Source organism: Charadrius vociferus, unplaced genomic scaffold (assembly GCF_000708025.1).
Source record: "Charadrius vociferus isolate BGI_N301 unplaced genomic scaffold, ASM70802v2 scaffold430, whole genome shotgun sequence".
Classification (NCBI taxonomy): domain Eukaryota; kingdom Metazoa; phylum Chordata; class Aves; order Charadriiformes; family Charadriidae; genus Charadrius; species Charadrius vociferus.
The window spans coordinates 1,166,780-1,186,994 of NW_009646541.1; the positions used below are offsets into that span (position 1 = coordinate 1,166,780).

Consider the following 20,215-nt stretch of genomic DNA (forward strand, 5'->3'; position numbering starts at 1 on the left):
GTTGGCCTTCTTGGCCCCCTGGGCACACTGCCGGCTCATGTTCAGCGGCCGTCCACCAGCACCCCCAGGGCCTTCTCCCCCGGGCAGCTTTCCAGCCACTCTGCCCCCGGGCTGTAGCGTCCGTGGGGTTGGTGTGACCCAAGTGCAGGACGCAGTACTGTTGATAAAGTTAAAACTCATGCTGACAAATAATAGTATTATTTACTACATTCTAAAAACAGCAACCAGAAGTAAGAAAAAAAACCCAACTTTAAGTAGCTCAGAGCCAATCTCAGCTATTTTTACCAAGAATTTCTGGGAAGAAAATGAACCATAGGAGTATATTCTGGGTATCTGTAATAATATCCTGGAAATGTTCCAGATGGACAGAATTACTTTTTTTTTTTTTTTTTTTAATAATTTCACTCATTTCTCGGAAGTCCTCTCCATGCTGGTGTACCAAGTTTTGAAGCATCTCGGTACTTACAAATATTTTTGAGTGTGCTTTGCCATTTCTGGATTGCTGGGTAAGCAGCTCTGCTCTCTGGAGACAAAACAGGTGCTTTGAAGATTCTGAAACGTTGGGGTTTAAGACTTTTAAGCCTATTTGTAAGTGGAAGTTCTCAGATGTTGCAGGTATCTCTGTGGTATTTTCAACTCATTCAGAAGTAGGAGGTTGTAGGAACATCAGCCATTGCTCCATTTTCCAGCCCTGCTGGTAAATGCTCATGATGGAACTCATTCAGCCGAGCTTTGGGAAAGCAGCTGCACTAACACCACTTTCCCTGAACCAAACCTCTTAGCGTTTAGCTATTCATATTGTTCTGGATAAACTCCTTTCCACAGGGAATGAGTTTGGAATAGCTTCCCTACCCCTTGGCTTAGCGCTGATGTAAGGCTTAAGAGCAGCAAGCAAGGGAAGCCCATGTCCACGCTGAATTTTTCTCAGTCAGAGTCAGAAGCTGTTCTGTCATTCCAGATCTGCTCATGGTCCTATTTAGTTTATGACAGAGGAAAGAGATTTCTTTTTCTCATTTCCATAACCATAAATGGTCACTATAGTTAACAAAAAGGGAGAAATAGATTAGGAAACTCTAATGCCGCTTTATGGTTCCAAATCAAATAATTCTCCTTTCTAAATCTTTGAATTAATTTTATGGAAGGTCACAAGTACACATCTCAAAGCATATTTCAGCAAAAGCTGCAGAGTGATTTACTTTGAAACCTTCTGTCTCTTTGCGCTTCTACCATTTTTTCAGTGTGAAACAAAGCTGTCAAAATATTTACTTGGGCATTTGGTTCGAACATTCTCATAGGGAAATACTGTATTTAATAGCATCATTAACATGAATTCACAAATCCTTTCATCTGACATCCATCATTTACAGGATCAGCTGAAAAATATGTTATCGACTAACCGTCCTCGTCTTTAAAGGGAATTTTATTTTTGTTTTTTTAAAAATATTTTCTTTATCTTCTCCCCATCATAGTAATGGTAAGTTGCTTTTCCATAATACCTTTCTTGATAGCTTATCATGACTGTGTTTTGACAAAATAAATTAAAAATATTTTGACACTAATTTATCCGCTCTTGCTATGACAGCTTTTGAGAAATTGTTGTATTACCCCATTTTTCAGATGGATAGATTAAACAGTGATGAAGATTGTGACTCACCAGAGTCCTTGTACTATCCAAAGGTCTCCTTTCAAGCAAGTGGCAGGCGGGGAACTGGACATAACTTTCTTCTCATCTGAACACAGGCTCCGTTTTCTTTGGCCCTACACCAACGTCTGGTCCCAACAGACCTGTAGGATTTTTCTCAGGTCCTTATTTTGAAGGAGGAGTTTGCGTGGATTTTTTTCTGTAGGGGCATCTCGAGACATTCCTAAAGGCCACCAGCAACTGTACTAACCTCTGGGTGGGTGTGCAATGTATGGACTCACATTCCAAACCCTTCCAGCTGCTCTGGGAGAGGTTTCTGTCTTCCATGGTTGGGAGCTCCTTGCAGTTGTGGTCCTTTGTAGTCGGGCTGCAAATCGTCAGAGCAGCTTCATTCCACTTTATTGCTGCTGATAAAACTAGGAATGAAAATTCCTGAGTTAGCCAGCTGGAGGTTACAGTCAGCACTTTTATTTTCGGTCACATATATAAGATTTTTCTCCTGCATATGGTCTTGTATTGGATGAGATCGGTGGCTCTTAAGATGACTTGTTCTCATGTGCCTGAGGAAGCTTCCCATGCATTCGTGGTGAATTGATTTTTTCCAAAGTTTAGTTTGCTTTTATTTATTTATAATTTTTTCAGTAGGATTTTTAAGATTCCTCATAAATTTTCACATAGATGTTGTCACAGCTACAAATTGCATTAGCAGTAATTCCCCCTTCTGTGCGAAGATGACCAGCTTAGTGGATGAGGGAAAGGCTGTGGATGTTGTTTACTTGGACTTCAGTAAAGCCTTTGACACTGTTTCCCACAGCATTGTCCTGGAGAAACTGGCTGTTCGTTGCTTGGATGGGTGTACTCTTCACTGGGTAAAAAGCTGGCTGGATGGCCGGGCCCGGAAAGTGGTGGTGAATGGAGCTATATCCAGTTGGTGGCCGGTCACAAGTGGTGTTCCCCAGGGCCTGTTCTGTTTAATATCTTTATCAATGACCTGGACGAGGGGATCGAGTACACCCTCAGTAATTTTGCAGATGACACCAAGTTGGGTGGGAGTGTCGATCTGCTGGAGAGTAGGATGGCTCTACAGAGGGACCTGGCCAGGCTGCATCGATGGGCTGAGGCCAATGGTGTGAGGTTCAACAAGGCCAAGTGCCGGGTCCTGCGTTGGGTCACACCAACCCCACGGACGCTACAGCCCGGGGGCAGAGTGGCTGGAAAGCTGCCCGGTGGGGAAGGACCTGGGGGTGCTGGTGGACGGCCGCTGAACATGAGCCGGCAGTGTGCCCAGGGGGCCAAGAAGGCCAACTATGAAATTACCCTGTTGGCTAGCTTGGGTCAAGTGTCCGGGTCTCGTTCCTCCTCATCCCTGCACCTGGAGAGCTCAGAAACACTGAGACCTTGAAACCCACACACCATAGCTGGTTACAAAGTAAATATTTTCACACATTAAGACACTAATCTTCTAGAAGTGCCATCCTCCCAAGCATCAGAAGAGAAATTAGTCCTGTGTCGCTCAAACCAGGACAGGAGGTTGTAGCGAGGTGGGGGTTGGTCTTTTCTCCCAAGTAAAAAGCAATAGGACAAGAGAAAATGGCCTCAAGTTGCACCAGGGGAGGTTTAGTTTGGATATTAGGGAAAATTTCTTCCCCGGAAGGATTGTCAAGCACTGGAAGAGGCTGCCCAGGGCAGTGGTGGAGTCGCCATCCCTGGAGGTGTTTAACAGAGGGGCAGATGTGGTGCTGGCAGACATGGGTCAGTGGTGGGTTTGGCAGTGGCAGGTTGATGGTTGGACTCGATGATCTTCAAGGTCCCTTCCAACCTGGACGAATCTATGATTCTATGATTCTAATTAACCTTAGTGCTGTAAAGCACTTCCTCAGGTGGGGAAAACTAGATTACGTGTGTTAAGTCCATAAATATTGGGGTAAAAATAGTTAAGGTTTCTTTGCCTGATTTTCTTTCCTGTAAAATAACATCTTTCTTTCCAAATCTAGTTAAGAAAATTTAATGCATCCTTTCTTAATGACTCTCATTTCCCGTAAAATAAAATCTAGTATAAATGAATTTTCTTAACAGTTTATTAAATGTAGTCATTAGATATTTCTTGTTGAGATCCAGCTTTCATCTGTCCATGGTAATATACAAAGGAGGTTGCATCTAATCAAATAATTAAGCAGCTTTAATATATTATTTCATCTGAAATGACTTTTGGAACCCTTGTAAGATACGTTAGGGGGATTCAGAGGCAGAAGTCTGTGATAACAGGCCAGGCTGCTTCAGGACCGTATCCTGAGGGCAGACGGACACCTTCATTGCTCACGGGAGTCCCGAGCGCTCAGCACGTCACACCATCGCTTTGGCCCCTTCCATTAGTCTTGGATGAAACTTGTGCACTACTCAGGCCAAATAAACCCAGCGTAATTAAAATGACCTATTTCACATATGGGTATTAGAGCAAAGTGTCTATTGATGTTTTTAAACTACCAGCAGATTGCAGGGGTTATTGAGATTATTTGAATAAAATAGCGTTTGCAGTGAGTGTGGAGCGTTGCTCTTTCCTCCCGGCCGGAGTCTGCTCTCCCCTGGCTCTGCTCCCCGAGCCCGGACAGCCCACCCTTAACCCTCTGCCGGCTTTCCAAAAAGCCATCTTCTACTCACCCATCCTCTCCCATTCAGGCGACGTTTTTGACATGGCAGAAATGCGAAAGGAAGGTTTTATGTTTTCTCTGTGTCATAAAATTCAGCTGTAGGAGAATTAACACTGCTGCTCACTTCCTCAAACACATTTAAACTATTCATCCAGTGCCCAAATACTCAAAAGAGAGGAGAGTAGTTTCGTAGCTCTAGGGAATCGTTTAGTCTAGTCAGCCAAAGCCAAAATTAAAATTTAAAATGCAGTTGGCAATGATTATTAATCAATTAGCTCCAGGGAGCTGTCAAGGCTTCCTAGCCAGAGTTAGAATAACAAGCAATATTTTTGAAATAATAAAACTGGATCCTTAATAAAACTCGTCTCCTCCTTCACACATTTATTAGTATGATGATGCCCAAAAAGGTATTAGTAATTACTTTTATACGAATAAAATCGAATTGGAGTGAGAGCCATTTGCAGGAAGCAGTAATCGGCAGATCAGTGTCTTTAAGCGTAGATTACTCGAAATCTTAGTCGGGCAGTGCACATCACAGGGTGTTAGAGGAGGAGAATCTGACGCTGTCCTGAATACCGTAGCGCACCGTCGGGTTTTATTATGCAGTGAGAGATGCCTGAACGTACCGGCCAAATCCAGAAACCGCGAGTGGGCTGTCAACTGCTGTACACTTTTAGGGGGATCTTGATATTTTCATCGCCTTGTCCCTTTTTAAAACTCTTCTGTAAAAAGAAGAGTGAATCACTCTGTAGGTGCTGGTTACAACGTCAGAGATCCAAATGGCCAAGGGTCTGCAAGACTCTCTCCTTCTGCCTCTGCCGTACTTCCTAATGAACGCAGCCGTGGGATGGCCAAACTGGGATGTAAAAAATGACAAAGGTGCGTGACGGGTCGGTTGTTATTTTTTTTGAAAGCTTCTATATATGTTCTTGTGATTGGTCCAGAATAACCCCAAATGCGGTGTCCTCTCAGATGCACTGCAAAAGCCATCTATGCGATGGGTGATTTGAAGAGGGCTGCGTGGGACTTCCTGGAACAAAGATGAGCTGTGCCTAATTAGCCAGCAACAGAAATACTTGGATTTCGTTTAAAAAAAAAAACAACAAGCCCACAAACGTAATTTCTGCAACAGTGCACCTGGGGCTGGCATCCAAGAGAATAATTATCTGTTCTGCAGTACGGTCCTAAAAGAACTCGGGTAAGTAAAGGGGGTAGGAAAGAATTTGACAATCCAGGATGTTTTCTACGTGCCTACGGAATATTGTCACCAGAAGAGACCAGCGCTGTCTACACGGTGAGGGCCCAGTCCTACAGCACGGGCACCAGCATCCCTTTGAGGAGGGATTTCTCCTTTCCTGGAGGCTCCAGCTGGAGCCCCTGGGCAGCATGGTGGGACAGTTTGAGGCCAGCTATTTGTCAGCGTGAGTGTCTCCGCTTGTCAAGCAAGGAGAGGACATGGGAGGTACTTCTTCAGCGATGCTGCTGGCACTCAGCCCGCCAAAGTCCAACAGATCGCAGAGGTGGGGTTGCACTGCTGGCACCCCCCAAATTCCTCGAGACCACACACCGTGGTTGGAGCAGCTCCTGGTTGGAGCAGCTCCTTTTCCTCAAGGATGCAGGGAAGCCCTGTCGGGACGTCTGCATGAGCTGGATTTGAACCTTGTGGAGAGGGAAGGAGGCGAGTTGGCTCCCTGCAACTGGGGCTGGATGTCCTGGACACTGAGAGTCAGAAAGGAAGGATGTGCACGGCGATGGGCCTCGGCGCGGGTAGGTGTCTCGTTAGCGTAACGAGAGAGCATTGCTTTTCCGTGTTACAGTCGAACGTTACTCTGGAGTTTGGAACTGCAGAAGAGCACTTCTGATCTTGTTGGCTGTAGAAGTCCGTTAGGTCTTTGCAAAGGTAGAAACAGCACAGAAACAGCCAACCTGAAGTTAAATTAAAGACATCTGGTTACAAAAAAAGCAACGCATTTTCGGCAGCGTTGCTGATGAGAGGCCCAGCTGGATTAGACACCTTCGCAGGGTGCCAGCATGGCTTTGTAGCTGCAGGGCTTCCTGAAATAGCGTGATCGCTTGCACGGTAACTGAATAACACGCACTTTCACCTCAATGTACTGAGCAATAAATTGGCACTTTGGCATCCTGGCTGGTTCAAAGCAGAATCGATCAGGCAGCATTTTCAGTATTCACATCCTTCTCCAAGTGGTCATTTCTTTATCCTTCTTCAAAAACTTTCACCGATACATTTTCTCATTAAATTGGTTTCTCTTCCAGCATTTTCACTCCGCATCACTATACGGAAAGCTATGACACTTTCATACATTGCTGGTGTTTTCTTATTAAAAGCCAAAAGGGGTTTTTTGGTTCATTTTTGTTTGTTTATTTGCTTGGGGCTTTGTTTTTTAAATCATTGCTAGGTTTGAGATAGGCCTTAAAATTATACAGATGTTTTTAATTACACTAGTACATACTTTACTTCTCATAGCAGTTTTTTGTAACTTGTCCAATTCTTCTTTCACTATCACGGCAATATTCTAAGTGTAGCCACTGTAGGTAGGACCCAGCACTGCTGAAACTATAGAATGTTTTTGTATTGACACCCAGAGCAAGATTAAGGTATAGTAATGCTCCACTACCCACGACGAGGTGTTAGTGTGGTAGTTTGTGGCACTGAACAGTAGAATTGAATCTTGTAGATCTCACCTGAAAGGACTTGCATCGCTTATCCTGGGGAGCAGTAAAATGCAGTGATTATTTGCTCTAGCCGAGAACCACCCCAGAACTTAGTTTTCTCTCAACAACATGGAATTACAGAGTCACAAGCACTGATTTCAGCCTCATTTCAATCTACATGCTCTTCACATCCCTCCTTTGAAATTAATTTAAGAAATTAACTTTTTCATTCGTTCTTAATTGTTTAATCTCTTCTGTTATTCTTTTCTTCTTTGAGATGCTAGGAGGGAGAATCTTTAAAAGTTTTAAAAGCTGATTTAAAATTTAAAAAGCAATGAAAATGAACTACTGGTCGCAACTAAGCTTGAATCCACGCCTTGGCAGGAGTGTTCTGCCCCACAGTTGGACATTCCGTGGTGTAACGGTAAGACAGAAGACAAGTGACCATATTTGTTTTTTCTGGGTCTGGTAGCGTATCCCTCATCTGATCATCAGAAAGTGTTTATATAAATGGATTGTTGCCAACTTTTGAAAATGATTTTACTTGCAGCTGGCTTCTTAGATGATTTTCATGCAGACTATGGGGCCCTCTTTATCTCTTCGTACCCCCCAGCATGTTCTTCATGGGAGGGAGGCATAACAGTTGTTTTCATTTTGCCTTTCCCTTGTTTCTGGTCCGGGCATCAGTGTGACCAGAATTAAGTGCAAGAAAAACTGGACATCTGGAGAGGAGATGGGGCTTCAGCACAGCGCTGGGATAGCGCTTAGTTGTATATTCCTTGCAGGAGCAGAACAGATTGGCTGCGAAGGGCTCAAAATTCTGGGTTTTATTCTTCTTCTGTGATAATTCAGGTCCCGCTTTGTCTTCTTTTTATGAATGTATGTAAAATAAAAAACACGTTTAGCTTAGCAATATAGTAATATTCGCTGTCGTCTTTCGAGCCCACTGCCGACCTTTTTGTTATTACTGAAAACAACAGAAAGTTCTCAGCGTATTATTACTGCTATATAAATTTTCAGATCAAAATGCAATTTTGCTGCAGGCAGGCTGATACAGATACCAGCAACCAAATAACTGTACTAGAAAAAGAATTATAAAGGTTTTTTTTCCTTTCCATCCAAGCGGGATGGTCTTGGCATCTGCAGGTAGGTTGGTGTCTATGGCAAGTTGACAAGTTGAATCACAGGAAGGTACCCTACGTGTATTGTACCATATTTGAAGGATAGAGGCGCTGCTGATGACCTGCTCTGTGATTTTGAGGCATTGTTAGAGTTTTCTGGGTCAACTTTCCTTTCCACTTATCATGTGTCTCATCTGTTTATACTCGAAGCTCTTCAAGGGAACGTCTCACGTTGCGTTTGAACAGTGCCTATAGTGGGGGAGGAAGGGGATTTCTAGCTTGGCTGAAGCTTCAGGATGCAAACATAATATAAAACGTTACAAATAATGGCAAGTGATGAAAGTACATATAATAAAAGATATGCCGTGATAAACATTTTATGTAGATTTAATCAAAGCTTTGCTTTAAGGCACAAAGGCCTTTTCCTTTTGCTTTATAAATACTTTCTAAGAAAATTCCGTGACCTGTGTAGTTTGCTGTACTGATACAATCAGATACAATCTGTCCTTATATTGGACATCAGAACAAAAATGGGACACTAAAAAGCACGTTTATTTCTTCCTGCATGTGTGATTCCTAAATCTAAAAAAAAAAAAAAAAAAGAAAAAAAAAAGCTTCCTCCCCTCTCCTTTTCACGTCTTTAGTCATTATGCTGCGTCTAAACCAGATGGAAGAATATATTAAAAATTGTTTTGAAACCACAGATTGAGAAGTGGTGCCAGGATTTTCAACCAAAAATGTGGCACTGGTTCTAAAATCTGTTGACAATTTTAGAACGTTTTCTTCTGGCAAAAGAGCTCAATTAGAGTCTCTTCTCTTCCAGGAAAATAAGGAAAACCTTTATCTGAGTCATAATTTAATTAGCTTGCAAACTGGATTTGAGAATATCAGTATAAATATATTAACTTTCTCCAGGAACTAGAGTTGGAAGATAAACAGAGTCATCCATAACGTGAGAAAAACACAGTTAAAAATAAAGGCTATGACTCTCTTACATTGATATCTTGAGTCCAACCATAGGGTAGTGTGTCTAAGATTTTAATTACAGCCATTCCGGTCAAGTCTGTGAAAATCTATTTAGATTTTGGATATTTTTTTCCAAATGAGGAAAATCAGCATCACACACACTTGAAATAAGATTTCCTCTTACCTTACATGGAGCACTGAAGCGCACTGCAAGGCGGCTTTCTGCACATGCAGGTATTGACTAAGACAGATATTCAAAAACTGTCTTTTTAGAAGTATTTTTTTTTAAATGCCTCTGAGAGAAATAGAAGAAATTATGAATACCCCCGATAAACTAAACACTTTTACATTTCCCATTAAACAATTGTATGTGTTATAACTGGACAAAAAATTATTATTCCTAGTTCAGTATGTGCACTATAGGGCATATATAAAACTTCCATCCACATCCATATATTTTTTATATATCCATATAAAAACTCCATCCGTAAGATGGCTCTTTTCCCACAGGAGTGAGTTTATGCCAAATTTCTGCTCGCTCCATTCTTCTTCCCGTGGTTCCAGGGGCCTCGGTGAGGTGCCGGGTTCCTGTGCTCACCTCTTGGCCATGGGTAGTGCTACAGCCACTGCGGAAATGACCTGGGAACAGTATTCAGAGCTTCCAAATTCAGTCCTTGCAAGGGCAGTGGGCTTGTCCTAAACGTAAGTGCGTGGTATTTGAAAGGCGCTGCTATTGTATGCATTGCATTGCGAAATATTACAGCGAGACACTTGAGTGCCAAGTGTTTCAGCAAGGCTTCAAATGCCCTTAAGGGAATTTTTTTGAGTATGGTGGTTCTTTATTGAGGAAGCATCAGTTATCTGCGTTTCACGGATAGGGCAGTGAGTGCTGGAATGATGCCTTCTGCACCGTTTGCAGACGCGTTTCACGGATAGGGCAGTGAGTGAATGATGCCTTCTGCACCGTTTGCAGAGCGCTTGGGGAATAAAGTGCTTAACTTGATTCCTGCAAGCCTTAATCATGTGCTGTAACTTCTGTTCAGCCTTCCGTGTGGGGCGTGTGGAAGAACATAGGTGATCCTTCCAGTCCCTAAAGGGGCTACAGGAGCGCTGGGGAGGGACTTTTTCCAAGGGCATGGAGTGATAGGACGAGGGGGAATGGCTTCAAACTGGAAGCGGGGAGATTTAGATGAGATATGAGGAAGAAATTCTTCCCTGTGCGGGTGGTGAGCCCCTGGGGCAGGTTGCCCCGAGAAGCTGGGGCTGCCCCATCCCTGGAGGTGTTCAAGGCCAGGTTGGACGGGGCTTGGAGCAACCTGGGCTGGTGGGAGGTGTCCCTGCCCAGGGCAGGGGGTGGGACTGGATGATCTTCAAGGTCCCTTCCAACCCAAACCCTTCTGTGATTCTATGATTCTGTGTGCTTAGTGACAGGTTTCAGGCTGATGAATAACCAAGTGGATTCAAACAGCAAAGTCCCCAGATAAATGGGGCAAGAGGAATGTGACAATTTTTGTATAGTGTTGGCAGTACACTGCTTTTAACGCTTCAAATAAATCTTTTCAGTGTAGCCTTGAACATGGTGTAATCAACCAGATCCACCACTCTGTCCCTCCCTGGAGATTCAGTGAAGCTGGAGAGAGGGAGGCGTAAATCACAGGAGAGCAAGAGGAGGCTCCACGTTCACCTGGTCCTCAGGTCTGGAGAAACCTTTCAGATGAATTCCCTGATGCCAAACCTGGGCTGTATGCTGGAGGAATTCAGATTTGGTGGCAGTGTGCTTTCCCGTGGATAGCTATCCGGGCTGGAAGGTGTCTCTGAGGTGGGCTGAACGGTCAATGGCCCAGAATTATGTGCAGATGCCCTTGTGGCAGTGCTCTCCTGTCTTCTGGAAGGTTATCAGCAGTCACATGGCTTTATTTCTTCCCGTTTTTTTTAAGACTTGTCTCCTACCCAATAATCTTTTCAGTTGAAGGAGTAAAATGGTTGGTTCTCAGCGTAGTGCTTTTCTACACGTAGGGGATTATTTAGTAATTGTGACAGCTTCGCAGGGTTTGGTCCCGGCCAGTACTCTCAGCAGATGCATTGTGTTGTCTTCCTGAATCCAATTTGTAACAATAATAATGTTTTTCTCTTACTGTGTTTCTGGAACCAATTTGACTACTTTCCCTTCCCTTCTCTTTCTTCCGGGATGTCCCAGAGAGCGCTCTGCCATGCTCGCTGCCAGGTGTCTTCTCTTCGCCTGCTGGTGCTGCCCGGATTCCCATGGTTTGGGAGTAGATTTGTGCCAGATTACTTTAATGTAGAGACTGAAAAGTCATGTATGAGGTAGACCGGTGAGAATCTTGGGCGGCTTTTTCACATGAGACTCTCATGCTGGAAACCAAAAGCCCAAATGTAAAATTCCCTAAGCCGCGTGATTCGTTCGATTCGTTGCCTCTGTATCTTCAATTTCAAAGCCTTTGGGAAGATCATTTGTACAAACATAAAAGTTCTCTTTAACTAAAATCAACCAATGTGTTTTTTCAATGAGCTAGAGCTCGTAAGAAAGATTGAAACATTAACTGTGTAAAGAAGGCAATTAGTGTTTGTACCATATACTGAAAATTAGCTCGAGGCATACTGGAAAAATACATGTTCTACATGTATATATTTTTCATCCAATTCCATAGTTGATAATAGATCTGGACATAGATACTTCTAAAGGCTACCAAATTAATTCAAACTGTGCAAGAGGTTGTGATTGTCTATAAGAAGTTTTTTTAAACCATAACGTGGTTGGTCATACCCTGTATATGTAATCACTCAAAGGAAAAGCCTTTTCTGCTGCTGTAGTATGTCAAGGAAGCTTGTCTGCATGTAAACAGCAAACTGAGCCCTCTCTCCTGGTACAGAGCTTTAATTTTTGTAGCTGAAAAGTTGAACATTTCTAAAAATGTACTAATTACGTCATTCTGATAAAAGGAGATACTCCTCTCACTTTGTCACGGAGTGCTACTTTCCATAGGTTTTAAAGCTGTCACAGGAGTAGGAAAAAAGCTGTCATGGTCATAGCAATCAGTGGAAAACTTTTATTTTAATAACTGTTGGGGGGTCCCATTACAGGGAGCAGCTGCCACGTTATCTGTCTTAAAGGCTGCGCATCCATTATCATGAGTGTTTTGCCCACGGTTCGATAGGAATTGAGGTCAAGAGAGGGACCGTTTCCCTGAAGGGGGAGAAACGGGAATTGATGCAACCGTGGATAGAGTGCCAGTTATGAACTTGGGAGCATTTTCTAAAAATCTGAGTATGCCCATAGTCTATTAAGAGAAATACTATTTTTTTTTACCATTCCCATTTAGCGTTTGGTTCTCACAGGGCAGAGTGCAAACCAAAAGAAACCGTTCGTGAGGCTCTGATGCTAAATTGGGCACAATCGTACTTTCTGTGGTTGATTGTGTTAAAGTATTTGTTGTTTATATGAATTATTATGGCGTATATAGAGTGAAACTTTTCGGGAAGACTAGCTGAAACTTTTGTTTGTTTCTACAAGAGAATTCCCTGGCGTGAAAGTCAACGTGGGATCTGAGATGCGGGAGTAGAATGACTTGCCTTAACATGTAGAAGAGAGCATATGGTTTTGGTAATAGACTAATAAGAGCAATTAACCTTATGGTGCACTCATTTGTTGGTCTCAGTTGTTTATAAACTAGGTAGTAAAGATATTTTAACATCGTATAGCTTTATAGGAGATTCGTGAAATCAGGCTGTATTTTTTCAAGTTCATGCCTAGCAGTACTCAGGTGTAGCGTAAGTGACAGAAACGTAAAATTAGCAGAGAATAAAGTATTCAGGGTACGACGCGGTGCGTCTAACCAATGAATATAATCACAAATGTTTAAATACATAGTGTAGTTTAAAGAAATAAAAACACGTGCTAAAGGTTTTCATTAGAAGAGGGACTGTTTTCACAGGATGCGGTCACAGATCTGTCATTCGGCTTGTTCTTCTCGCCTTGCAAAGTTTATAATGTAAACTGTTTCCAGGCTTATTTAACGTAAAAAAGAATTTTAAGCTCACCTCCTTCTCTGCACCGTGCAAATAGTCAGCGTTTCGTATAACATCTTCCATGTAATTGTGCAGAAGGATGAACCTCATAAAAGAACGGGTTTCTTTCAACGGCAAGCACCATCTTTGTTGCCTTTTTTTTTGGAAGGACTTCTAGAAGTTACGTCACTTCCTGCAGAAGTTCCAGTTTCTCAGTTAGGAGCGCCTGCGTTTGCCTGGCAAACAGAGAAATTGGGTACCGACGAGCAAGTAGCTTGCCCCACAAGCTGCAACCCCAAGAAAAGCCCTTTTTCTGCCATTCTCTGGGGGCTCCTCGCCTTACACGTGGTGTAATGTTCACAGTCGCCGTTGCCCAGTTGGGCACCTTGCTGCGAAGGCAAGTGACACCGAGGGCTGAATGACCTTTATCTTGCGAGTACTTTGGTTTCGAGGTTGGTGGTGATGGGAGAAGGATGGTTTCCCCAGAATAATATTTTTTTTATTTGATTCTGTAACTTTTGGCAGTCAGCTTTGGGGCTCCTGCTTTTGTGCAATATTTGTTTTGCAAACTTTTGCCTTTTTATTGACAGTATCCCAGAAAAGGCCTCTAAATTAGTTCATTTGTGGGTATAATTTCAGCATGTAATATACGATATATTGTGGTTATTAGTGTTTTGTCTGCCCTTCCTGGTTTACTGTTATTTGTCTGATTTTTACCTTACAGGTTGGTTACAGACGTTTTTATTGAGTTTAGTTAGTGATAACCCTAACGAGTTTTTGCTACTTTGTCTTTATCCTGAATTTGAAAGCCAAGACAATGATTTTTTTTCTTTTGGGTTTTCTGCAGAGACTTCCATGAAACTCTTCTGTACAAATTTGTGGTCTCGTTTTTTTTCTCTTTCATTAAATTGACTGAACAATGTATTTGCTGGTGCAGCATTCACCGAATATGAGGACTCTTTTGCTTTATTAGACTTGACAGTGTTTAAACAATACTAATTCTCATACCCAGCTGGCTTTTCAATTGATTTCTGTGCTCTCTGTTGCTGCGTAAAACAAGCCGGAACATTAAAGACATCTTGTCTGCTACCCTCTGGAGACTTGTTTTTCTTTAGAGAAAAATCAAATAAGTGTAAAATGCTCTGGGTTTTCTCCTCATGTATTTTCTTCTGGATCTTTAAATGATATTTCAGTGTACTGACAAGTTTTGTACATGTTAAGATGCTAATTTTCAAGCGCATTATTTAAAGAGCAGTCTTAATTTTATAGTGAGATTTGCTAGTTTGCTCATTTGTTTATAGAAATAAATGTCTGCTTCTTCATCTAAAACTGAATATACCAGCTTTAAAATCATGTTCAAGGTGTAGATAAATGTGCCATTGTAACCCAGCCTAAAATTTTGCATATTTAAAAATGTGTTCGCTAAACAGTCAGAGAACATTTGCAGATGTTAATCATTTGTTCTACCCGCTCACTTTTAACAGTATTGAAGCAGCCTGAAGTTTGGAGCTGAATATTGGAATCTGAATTCCTGGGGAGAGGGAGACATAAAAAGCATTTTTCTATCCTGTAAACGTCAAGATTTAAGTCACACCTTTAGGCAAATCCAAGCCTTAAAACACATGGTCCCGAACGATGAGTTTTCTCTGCTCTGGACAGGCAGGAGTTGCCCCGGGATGGGCTTCGGCCGTTGCGGAGGTGACCGTTCTGGAACCAGTCGCTCCTTCCAGTCCTCCAGAGGCTGTTTAATTTTATAGGAATTTCGGTTTGTTGTGACATACCAACTTTCTGAAACCCAACCGTGATTCCTCCTCCGCTCCACCTCCCCAAACACGCAGGCAGCCCTGCAGCTGGGGGATTTGGGGTTTGGGATTTGGGGCGCTCGGATGTCGTGGCTCAAATAAGGGCAATGACCTCTCGTAAAGGAGTGGTCAAAGCTGAGGAATGGGATTTGTTTTTTAACTTCAAGGGATCAGTGCTTTCTGATGAAAATTTGTAACGTTCTTTTCTTACATAATGTCTTCCTATACTCTTTTTGCACTTTTTGTGCCACGCCAGGTCGCCGTCCCTCGTGTATGAAGTGTGTGCTGGTGTCCCGTTCACCCAGCGTTGTGGGACTCCGTGTCGGGGGTGCAAAGTCACGTGGAGTCAGTGTAGCAAATATTTGATGAATAATGAGTGTTTTGAACACACTGTATGTCATTTCAGCATTTTTTTTTCCCTTTTAAATTTCCTACAGCTGGTCTGAAAACCCGGGGGAATGGAAGTTTCAAAAGACAAGACAAACCTGGCTTCTCCTGCACATGTATGATAAAGAGAAGGTTTGTATGAACGCCGCTTTTTCTCAGAACAAACACGATACAAAGTTTTATACATGCGTTGCAGCTATTCTTTATTCACCACAATTTGCTAGTAGTAGCCATGCACTTTTCTAATCATTGTTTAATAATTTATAAATCCACTACTTTGTTTTTAACCAAAATGCTGAATTGCTTGGAATTAATCTTTTTATTTTGTCGATGATCATTCTCCTGTGTATGCTAGATTTTTATGCTTGACATATATCAAGCATAAATAGAGCAGATTCATGTTTTATATGAATCTGGAGATTGCTGAGAATTTGAGTCATAGCCTTAATCTGAATATCTGAATGCGGAACCCAATAGTGTAAACCGGGATTCTCATATCGCTTCAGCGCTCTCTGGCTCCGTATGAGATGTACGGCCATATTGCTAAGATGTTAAAATAGCTTTCTCATTAAAATATAAGTGAATCCTGATGTTGATTGTAAAAAGCATAAAGCGTAACCAGAAGCTAACCTTCCATCCTTACCGAAATCCAGTCATTCCAGAACTTAAAAAAAAACAACCCAACACAGATTGAATTTCCAATAAGCGTCTGCCCATGGTGGTACCGAGCGGGGGTTTGAGGGCATTCCGTGCGTTGTGCAAGAGAACAAACATCTGGCCGTTTGCACAGCGCCTTGCTTATTGATTCATTTAGTTGACATTCAGTTAGTTTTTGCTGATACTGTGTGTGCACTGAAATGTTTGAGCATACCAATCTTCCTGACCCAAATTACTCAGCAGCTCTTAAGCCAATCACCTGACATAGGGTGTTACCTTTTAACGATTAAAAGTGCTTTTAGAGAACCAGGTAACTAAAAGCAGAGTTTCCTGAAGGCAAAAACGTTCACACAGTGTAATAATTTAGGAGGATTAGTTGCAGAATGCAAATTTGATTGTAGGTATCTGGGTTGTTTGCACTGTCTTCTATTTTTAAGTTTCTCCTTTAAAAGTCTTTATCAACCTTTCAAAATCAATGTCTGCTCTTTAGAGCTACCTAGAAATCGTTTTACAGGCAGAACGATGTTTTTACTCTTTTACCTGTTTACTTTGGGGTTTGTGTGGAAATACACTGGGAAATAATTAACTGTAAGTAGCATTTGTTTTATGTATCAAAATACAGCTTAACTCCTTATTTCTCAGTGCTGAAATAAGACTTCCTTTCTCTTTTTTTTTTTTAAAGTCTGATGAAAGTGCTGTGATTTATCTAAATTCACACATTTTGTAGTTTAATCATCAGAGATGCATTGAATATGAGCTTTAGATAATGATTAACATCTGCATCTAGATTCAGTAGAGTCAGGAGGACTGCTCAAGTGCTTATAATTAAGCACATGATGAAGTCTCTTTCTTCATCAGGACTGTAGGCAGGGCAGAGCAGCTTCTTTTGAATATTTTTTTTTTATAGCCAAATCCGACTTCCTGCCCATTACAGAATCAGATCTGTTGGATATCCAAGCATGACTAAAATACAAAAGGGGACATGAGTTTCTTTCCTGCCTAAGCCGCATCTTTGATCTCATGGTGTCACTTGGATGCCTACTGAAAAGCCATGCAAAGGAGCGGATTGAGTTTCCTGTACCGATAAGCCTCTTTCTGCAAGAAATAAGTTGAGGTTTTAAAGTCCTTTACAACACGAGGGTGTTTTAAGTCCCTTTAAGATCCATCTGGTGGTTGGCTGAGAGCTCCCGAGCCAAGGCTGTATACCTACGGTGCACATACGTCTCCAGGATCCCGTATAAAATAAACACTACATCATTTGTTGATCTTTGTCATCTGGCACGGCATTTTTGGAAAGTGAGTGTATCAGCTGTCTCCAGCTTCTGGACTGCAGAGCCCCGGAGGGGTTCCTGACGCTCCCGCAGGAGTAGCTGAGAAAAGGCAGCGCGGCGGCGGCGGCGGCAGAGCGCTCTGTTGGCTTTGCAAAATACGTGTGCATCGGCAAGTCTAAAAAGCCCGAGCACTCTGCATTCCCCCTCTTTTCCTGACGCCGGTAATTATTTCACCTTGGGCTATTTCCCTAGTAGTCGGCCCCAGCGCACGTTAGGCAGTGAGAAGAGCGGCAAGGTCAGCGTGTGAGGGAGAAAAAGAAACAAGGAAAAGGTCAAAACAGTTTAACGAAAGAATAATAATAAAATAATAATAAAATCCCGCGAGCATCACTTCCACTTGCCAGAGCCGTGGTGGGAGATCTTCATATCCAATTTCAAGCCGGCCCAAAAGCTGATCTTAGAAGAAGGATTGTGTTCCTTCTTGTAAAACCTCGCCAAGAGCCCCTGAAATTTCAGCTCTTGTACTGCTTTGAAGAATTAAAATTTGGATTTCGTTAGCTTTTTGCTGGCGCTTTCTGTGTTCCAGTCGTTGCTATGACTATTGTGTGTGTCAGTTAGGGGGAAATAGGATGTTATCGTGCCTCCGTGGTACTGTCGCGTAAGGTCTCGCTGAAATAAACCGAAGAGCTGTGTTAAAGAAAAAAAATCAGACTTTTCGAACACTTGAGCGCTTATCCTTAGGGCCAAATGCTAAATGTTTTCAAGGCTTCAGGCAGCCACACGTCTGTCTGCACACTTTGTATTTCTAAATTTAGAGGAGGCTTTTAATTGCCCCTTCAAGCACTTTGCTTAAAGGATATAATAATAACTGTAATTCCACAGAGTGAGGTATGACTATGCCATGAGGTCTGAGAACAAGAGGTGTAAATTATGTAGATGATTTGGCCAAGCTTTGAAACAGAGAAATGTTGCTGAGCTTTAAAAACCCGATACTGAGCATCTGCGTTAAAGGAGCACTATCATGCTGAAATTATTTGTCTCTGAATGTTTTTGGCTGTTACTAGTACCAGTTTACTGTGAGGAAAAAGGTTTCCAAAATATGGACAGTTTTCCCTATGTTTAAATGTGTTTGATTTGTATATTGTAGCAACACTTCATATCTCATCCATTTCGGTGTTAGTCACTGTAAAATTAATATTTTTTTTGTATCTGTATTGTTTCTTTAACGCATGAGCGTTTATGTGAAGAATTAGAAGGTTTTCCGTAGCGCATAAGTGATGAGGCTGAACGCAGACGTTAGTTTTGATTTATTACTTTGTAATATCCCTGATTGATGAAGGCGGTGTTGGAATAGTCTTTCTTCCTCTTCTCTTGGAGTGATAGAAGTTTTAGTGATCAAAGTTACACTGCCAAATGTCGATGGAGAAATAAGTTGTAAATTAAGTATCTGTTGAAGCTCTGTCTTCTCTGAAATGTTGATACTTTGCAGAATTGAAACAGCCCTCGAATAATTAGTCTCCAGTCCTTTAAATACTTACGTATGTGTTTAACTTGACTCATGTCGAGCATGCCTTTTAAAGTTATATGTGTAAAGTTAAACATGGAGAAAAATATTTGCAGGATTAGGTCATTCTAACATCTCCTGATTCACAGCAAAAATATCCTCTTACTGCCTGAAACCTGTTCCACAGATACACAACATAAAGTTGAGATGCGTCAACGTAGAGCTGTTCACCTAACACTTTTGGAAACGGGTTGGTTTGAAACACTGAATAAATCATTCAGAAGTCTTTGCTAGGTTATTGCCAAGATTATTTGACGTAATGATCATTTAAATCATATGCCGTACCAGATAAGCTACAATTTAACCTGTGACTAGTTAATTAGAAAGGGAGTGGAATGGGGGTAACGCAACTGTAGATGACTAAACTGCTTTTAATGCTCGAGATGTTGGTAGAGCCTATCAGTTTTAGGCAGCGTGATTTAAAAATTATTTCCATATGTCTGAATTCAATTTGTCTTTCAAATTAAATTCTATGCCTTTGTATAAGCATTCTGTCAAAGTGCTTGATGGTGGGTGGTATCTCATCTTAGCAAACAAATCATTTTGGGTGGGGGGCGAGGGTAATTCCGGCAAAATCCATTCCTCAGACATGTGCACGCAATTCTTCCTGAATTTACTAAGGTTTGCATACATTTTTTCCAAGAGAAAAATTTGGCTAGTGGGTTTTTTTTAATCCCAGCCACCCTCACAGCCTTGAGCTCACTGTCAGGGAGCGTTTGTGTTTGCTGAGCAGCATTTGCACATCTGCTTAGAATTTCCTCTCGGATGCTTTGCCCGTCTGAGCACATGACAGTCCTCCGCCGCGGTCCATCCATCCCTCCCGGCAGCGTCAACCTCGGCGAGATGCTTTTCCACGGGGAGGTGGGCGTTGGCGAAGGCAAGAGCCCAAGCGCTTCTCCTCATTATCTTTCAGGTGATGCTTTGACATGATTGTGAATGAGAGAGAAGGAAATAAAGCAGGGGTTTTTTTTGTTTGTTTGTTTTTCTTCCATGTTTTTTTTTCTTTTAAAGGTTCCCGACAAGTATTTCACCATTTTACTGGATTATCTGCAAGGGCTTCAAGGCGGGGCGCGAGACATAACTGTGCAGAAAGCAGAAGCTTTTATGAAGGAATTGGATGGTTCTGATGCAGAAGACCCAAACCTGCTGGAGAAGTGCGAGCGCATACGACAAGTCCTGCAGCTGCTGTCCTGAGAGTATTTTGGTGTCGGAATGGTTGTCTGGTGGAGAGAAGGATGGGCTGTCGGATACAGAGACTGTAAATGAGTTGTAAAGACGTATTTTCTAATAGGAATCCTCATACTAAATTTTCAGATTTTGTACTCATCATTTCCTCCAATTGCAAATATTTACCGTGTTTTGAGGTGATGAAATAAGCGTAACGTATTTGGTCCAGAGACATGCTATTAAAAGTAATGTTATTGTGTACCATTAGAAAAATAAACCCCTCTTTCCTGT

At 42.1% G+C, this 20,215-nt stretch overlaps 1 protein-coding gene across 1 annotated transcript in view; it reads left to right on the forward strand.

Annotated features, from left to right (window-relative positions):
* Positions 1-19,951, forward strand: part of LOC104287411 (chromosome unknown open reading frame, human C7orf50) — a 36,302-nt gene extending 16,351 nt beyond the window's left edge. The window contains exons 5-6 of the mRNA XM_009886117.1: positions 15,316-15,397; positions 19,769-19,951. Coding sequence (XP_009884419.1) covers positions 15,316-15,397; positions 19,769-19,951 — 265 coding nt within the window. The remainder of the gene's footprint in view (positions 1-15,315; positions 15,398-19,768) is intronic.
* Positions 19,952-20,215: the final 264 nt, after the last annotated feature.